The sequence below is a fragment of the Primulina tabacum genome, chromosome 14 (assembly GCF_025594145.1).
Source record: "Primulina tabacum isolate GXHZ01 chromosome 14, ASM2559414v2, whole genome shotgun sequence".
Classification (NCBI taxonomy): domain Eukaryota; kingdom Viridiplantae; phylum Streptophyta; class Magnoliopsida; order Lamiales; family Gesneriaceae; genus Primulina; species Primulina tabacum.
Genome location: NC_134563.1, coordinates 31,897,797 through 31,904,355, shown reverse-complemented (window position 1 = coordinate 31,904,355; position 6,559 = coordinate 31,897,797). Strand labels below are relative to the sequence as shown.

General features: G+C 36.1%; 1 protein-coding gene across 1 annotated transcript; it reads left to right on the top strand.

The window, feature by feature from the left end:
* Nucleotides 1-3,407: 3,407 nt before the first annotated feature.
* LOC142523955 (uncharacterized) lies at nucleotides 3,408-4,250 on the top strand. The gene is made up of 2 exons (XM_075627686.1): nucleotides 3,408-3,855; nucleotides 3,904-4,250. Exons 1-2 carry the CDS (start codon nucleotides 3,408-3,410, stop codon nucleotides 4,248-4,250), a joined length of 795 nt encoding a protein of 264 aa, XP_075483801.1.
* The last annotated feature ends 2,309 nt before the right edge of the window (nucleotides 4,251-6,559 follow it).

The window sequence follows — 6,559 nt, the reverse complement described above, 5'->3', positions numbered from 1 at the left end:
GTACCTTAATTAATTTACAATCAATTTGGTGAAATCTTATTTAATTTTACAAAAATACCTTAAATCCCTATTTTATTTTAAATTACCCTCAGATTTATCTTAAATAATATCTCTATCATTTATTTATGGTTTCTTATAAACCACCTTATCTTTAATCAATATCATCCGATTTTTTGTCTCTGACGGATGTCTATGTTAGTGGAATATGTGACTTATGACCAAATGGTCACATGTTCAATTCTCCACGCCAATACCTCATCGGGTCAGTATGTTGCACAAAATTTGTCAGATATGGTTTACCTAATTGATGTGATTTGTAGGTTACTGTGTTTAACTTGAGAGTGCATATTTACGAATAGCGGTTGCGGGTTCCCCGTTTTAAAAAAAATCCAATTTCTTGAATTTTCAAATATTTTATTTTGATACAATTTTTGTTAATATTATAAGTAAAACAAAATTTTATAACTAAAAAAATTGCAATTTTAATATATTTAATTGCTATAAAGCTCCAAAAATCATTATATAACACATGTATAACGTATTAGAGTAGGTATCCAGTGAGCCAACTTGTGACTTGAACTTTTGACTCCTATATAAAAAATATTTAATTTAATAATATTTTAAGTTTTTATCAAATTATGAATTTACTTTATATGTATACACATATAAGCTATGTAAATAAAATCCTTGAATATTTTAAAGGTACCATGAGATCTGACTCTTAACGTAAGATTGTGAAACTCATTAGGAAGTGTACAATATATTATAAGCAGGTTCTTAATTGAATCACCCACCTAAAATAAGGATAAAACTCGTTTCAGCTTGAGACTAACATCTGTGATAAAACATATGTTTCATTGATAAGGACATGAAGATGTCCATTCATACATATGAGTGATTATTTGATGATGACTGAACAACTCTCCCTTGGACTGTCCAAGTGGTTATCACTTATCGAGTGAAATAGTCCGCTGGTATGGTCGTACACCATTAATCCTTTGACTTGGGATAACGTAGAGGCTCTACATACTAGCATGCACTTTGATCCTTTTACCAACTCCATTGAGGGTCATTAAGTGGCGAGGTTGGGTGTAGTTTCGAAATACGTATATATAAATGCATTATAGTCAATTATTCATCGTTTGCCTACGGGTGAAAATATCATATGTAATGTGACGAGTTAATAGTGCAACGAGTCTTTGGCCAGAGCAAGAAATGTGTTTTAGAGAAATGTGTTTTCCTAGTTGCATATACGATGTCACTATTATAATTCAAAGATACATGACATCGTTATTGAATTCATATGCAACTTTGATATACCAATGGTCGCAGATTCAATCAGTATATATGAATTGAATGGATTGTACTATATGCTAATCATAACTTAAGGTTCTTGTAGGCACTATCAGTGATACTTATGGGATCATGATAGTGATAAAATAGATTGCTTATAAATGAGTTTATAAATTGATTCCATGTATCGAAAATTATGGAAGTTGGCTTAACTGCTAAGAAGTAATGAGAATGAAACTGCTTGTTTTGGTAAAAAAGTACACAAAACTGATAGTTGTCAATAATGAATCAGTATAAATTTTGATTTTCAAAATTTTTAATTTTCATTACATGAGCAAGATTTGTATCACCGTACATAGGCGCTGTCTGATTGTCAATGTATGTTATAATAAGTTCACAATTATTTTTTTAGTAAATTTAAAATCTACTAAATAAATAATAATATTAGTGGTGTTGACTACTATATATACACGTTTCACATTAAATATTCTATATGAGTTTAGAATTGATCAACAATTAATTAAATAATGATTATTTAATTTTATATATCTGTCTATACATGTACATATGCGTATATGTGTGTGTGTGTCTAATACATTATCAAGAGTTGACTTTACATGATATATATAACATGAAAATTTTAATTAATTAGTGAAAATAAGAATCCTAGTGAGATTATGATTATGAATCCTAATATGAGCAAGATTCCCGATGTGGTCAGGAATCAAAACTTATAAATATTCACTGTGGGTCGTGTGAAATAACACAAGTTTTATACATAGATTTTGGCAAACAAAATTTTGTCTTCCAAAATTTTTTACTTCTCTCATCCACAAAAAAATTTCGGCCACCCCAATTTTTCAAGAAAGATTAACGACCACATCGCTGCAGGATCACTAGAATTCAAGTGATCCAGTCTGAACGTAAAATTATTTAAGATTTCTAGTGCGATCTAAACAAAGAATTCGATATTCGACCGCGGACCTGATTAGATGATCAAATGAGAGATCTGTTCGTAGGGAATTACAAGAAGTGCAACATCCGATTAAATAAGCAAATGTAAATAAATCTAAACACCTTATGAATGTTTTAAATCATACTACACTCAAGGAACATTTTGAACGTCAAAATTTTTAAAATCTATTGTATTATTCGATGAAAATGATGAAAATGGACAAGACAACCAATTTGTCTTTATAATTCTTTATTAATCGATCAGTCATCGACCCCATTGATTATTTGTTTTGTAACATAGTCCCACTACGCATGTAGAACGTGGCTGCTGCCATTTCCGTGGGAGTAGACATTTGTAATGTCTCATTCAAATATAAGGGACGACATAGAAAAAATCCCATATTTCTATCTAAATGGTATTATTAGTTATATTATATTAGTAATATTATATTTATTAGTGTCTAAGGATATTTTAGTTTATTTACTTTCATTGTAAACCTAAACTATATAAACTCTTTATGTTGTTTCTACGGTTTAATAAGAAACCCTATTCTTCTTTTCTCTATGTTATCATGGTATCAGAGCCACTCTATAAATTTGTTTGATGTTTTGAGAGACTGTTAATCCAATCTATAGTTATTGGAGATCGAATTACGTTTCTCAAATTTGAAAAGAAAAAGAAGGGGATTTTTCGGATTTTCGGAATTTTCAGAAGCAGCAAGACGAGAATTACGATTTCTCACGTTTCAGCCGTTGGATCGTCTTGAAATTTTGACAGTTGGTTTAGAACATATAGAGGTACATTCTGAACGGTGTAGATCGTTTTGTTTTCTTTTCTAAGACTGTTCGGTTAGGGAAAAACGAGACTGCAATTTGGGATTTGGAATTTTCGGTTTTTCAGATTTTTCACTTTGATTTGTTCTCGCTTTGTTTGATTGGATTTTGTCAATTTTTGGATTTTTCGACTCTGTTGATTTGGTTATTTGGGGATTTCAAATTCTGTTGATTCAAGGATTTCAGATTTGGGGATTTCTTTTCCGTGTCTATTTCATTATGGCTAGTCGTAAGGATGATTATCTTCAGTCGATTAGTATTCAATTGGATGGTAAAAACTACACATATTGGAGCTATGTTATGAAGAATTTTTGCGTGGAAAATCTATGTGGAGCTATGTTACAGGTGTGCGGGTTAAACCTACAGACGACCATGCAAACGATTATGCGGCCTTGGTCGACAATTGGGAGGCTGATAATTCGAAGATTATTACGTGGATTAACAATTCTGTTACTCACTCTATTGGTGTTCAGTTGGCTAAGTATGAGACGGCTAAAGAGGTATGGGATCATCTGGCTAGATTGTATACGCAGTCTAATTTCGCCAAACAATATCAATTGGAGTCAGATATTCGCGCACTTCAGCAGAATGATATGAGTATTCAAGAGTTTTATTCTGCCATGAGTAATCTCTGGGATCAGTTGGCTCTCACTGAGTCTGCAGAGCTGCGAGCATTTGAACCGTATATTTCTCGTAGAGAAGCACAACGTCTGGTACAGTTTTTGATGGCCCTTTGGAATGATTTCGAGGGATTGCGTGGGACAATTCTACATCGTTCTCCTCTTCCATCTGTTGATTAAGTGGTTAATGAACTGTTAGCAGAGGAGATTCGGCTTAAGTCTAAAGTAGATAAGGTGTCTGTCACAAATACGACTCCATCCGTCTTTGCTGCTCATCAACATTCTCCACCTAGCAACCAAAAGAGATCAGCTCCTAAGGTCTCTCCGGATGAATGTGCTTTCTGCAAGGGGAAAGGTCATTGGAAGGCTCAGTGTCCGAAATTGCTGAGTAAAGGCAAGCAACAACAACAACAACGACCACCGCAACAACAACGCCCACCGCAGACTGCTCCATGGTCGTATCGCCCACCTCAGTCCAACAATGCAGTTGCTGCCCCGTCTTTGGATCCATATATGTTTGAGCAATTTCAGCAGTTCCTTACTTCATAGTCTCATGCAATGTCAGCCTCCTCACCTAAAGGTTTGTCTTTGTCTGCTAATTCAGGTAAATCGTCTCCTTTATGGATCTTAGATTCAGGCGCTTCTCATCTCATGTCTCCTGATATTGATTCTTTTACGTCTGTTAATTCTGCTCCCTCTTTGTCTGTCATGACCGCCGATGGTACTCCAATGCCATTGGTAGGAATTGGCTCTGTTAGCACATCTCGTGTATCTCTATCAGATGTATACCATATTCCTAGTCTAACCTTAAATCTTGCATATGTTGGTCAATTGTGTGATTCTGGTCTCTCAGTTCTTTTTACTTCTACCAATTGTTGTGTTCAGGACCCGCAATCTCAGAAGATGATTGGGACAGGCCGTAAGGAAGGGGGACTCTATGTTTTGGATGAGCTCCAAATATCAGATATTGCTGCTTCTAGTGTGGATTTGTCGTCTTTTCGTTTGAGTTGTTCGTCTTCTGATTTTTATCTTTGGCATTCTCGTTTGGGTTATGTTTCTGCGTCTCGTTTAAAGTTTTTGTTGTCTACAGGAGTTTTAGGTCATTTATCCAGTCACGATATTTCTGATTATCGTGGTTGTAAACTGGCTAAATTTTCAGCCTTGCCTTTTTATAAAAGTATTTCTTTTTCTATTGCGCCATTTGATCTTGTGCATTCTGATGTGTGGGGACCCTCTCCTGTATCCACCAAAGGGGGTTCCAGATATTATGTTTCGTTCATTGATTATTTCACTCGTTATACTTGGGTTTATCTTATGAAACACAGGTCTGATTTTCTTACCATATTCAGTAACTTTAGAGCCCTTGTGAAAACCCAACATTCATCTGTCATTAAACGTTTTCGGTGTGATTTGGGGGGTGAATACACTTCTAAAAATTTTTCTCAGTTACTTGCTTCTGATGGGACTATCCACCAAACCTCGTGTACAGACACTCCTCAACAAAATGGTGTTGCTGAAAGGAAACATTGCCATCTTGTTGAAACAGCTCGTTCGTTTTTGTTGTCAGCCGAGGTTCCAAGTGAGTTTTGGGGAGAGGCAATACTTACAGCTGCTCATGTGATTAATAGAATTCCTATATCTCATAATTCCGGTTTGTCCCCTTTTGAAAAGTTATATAGTCATTCACCTGATTACTCATCGTTGCGCGTCTTCGGTTGTACTTGCTTTGTTCTCCGACCACATGTTGAGCGTAATAAATTGTCTCCTCGGTCCGCCTTATGTGTCTTTTTGGGTTATGGTGTTGGTCAAAAAGAATATCGTTGTTTTGATCCAGTTAGTCAAAAATTGTATGTCTCGCGTCATGTTGTGTTTTTAGAGCATATTCCTTTCTTTTCTGTTCCTGCTAGTTCTCATCACATGACACTGTCAGATTTAGTTCGTATTGATCCCTTCGATACCGATCCCGACGAAGTTCTATCTGATACTTTGGTTCACGAGGTATCCACCTCTCATGCCCCTGCTCCTACGACCACCCAGTTGTCGGATGAGATTGCGGAGGATCCTCCTCTGCGTCAGTCTACTCGTACTCGTAAGTCTACTAAACTCCCTGATTTTGAGTACTATTCTTATTCTACTTCCTTTGCTTCTTTTGTTGCCTCTGTTCATCGTCTTTCTAAGTCTTTGTCGTATAGAGAGGCATTTCGTGATCCTCTTTGGCAGGCTGCTATGGCTGAGGAACTTACTGCTCTACACCAGACTCATATATACATGGGATTTGGTTTCACTGCCGTCCGGAAAATATACCATTGGTTCTCGTTGGGTCTACAAGATTAAAACCAAATCCGATGGATCTATTGAACGATACAAGGCCCGACTTGTTGCTAAAGGCTATTCCCAGGAGTATGGCATGGATTATGAAGAAACTTTTGCCCCTGTTGCAAAAATGACGACTGTTCGCACTCTGATTGCAGTTGCTTCTGTTTGTCAATGGAAAATATCTCAGATGGATGTCAAGAATGCCTTCTTGAATGGCGATCTTCATGAGGAAGTTTATATGACGCCTCCTCCCGGTGTAGCTCATCAACCTGGTAAAGTTTGCAAACTTCGCAAAGCTCTTTATGGTCTCAAACAAGCACCACGTGCCTGGTTTGAGAAGTTTTCCATAGTGATCACTTCGTTTGGCTTTCTTCCTAGTCACCACGATTCGGCATTATTTGTCAAGCGTACAACGGCAGGTCGTATTCTATTATCCTTGTATGTTGATGACATGATAATTACTGGTGATGATTATAATGGTATTGAGTGTTTGAAGTCTGAGTTGGCACGTTGCTTCGCTATAAAAGATTTGGGTGTGCTAC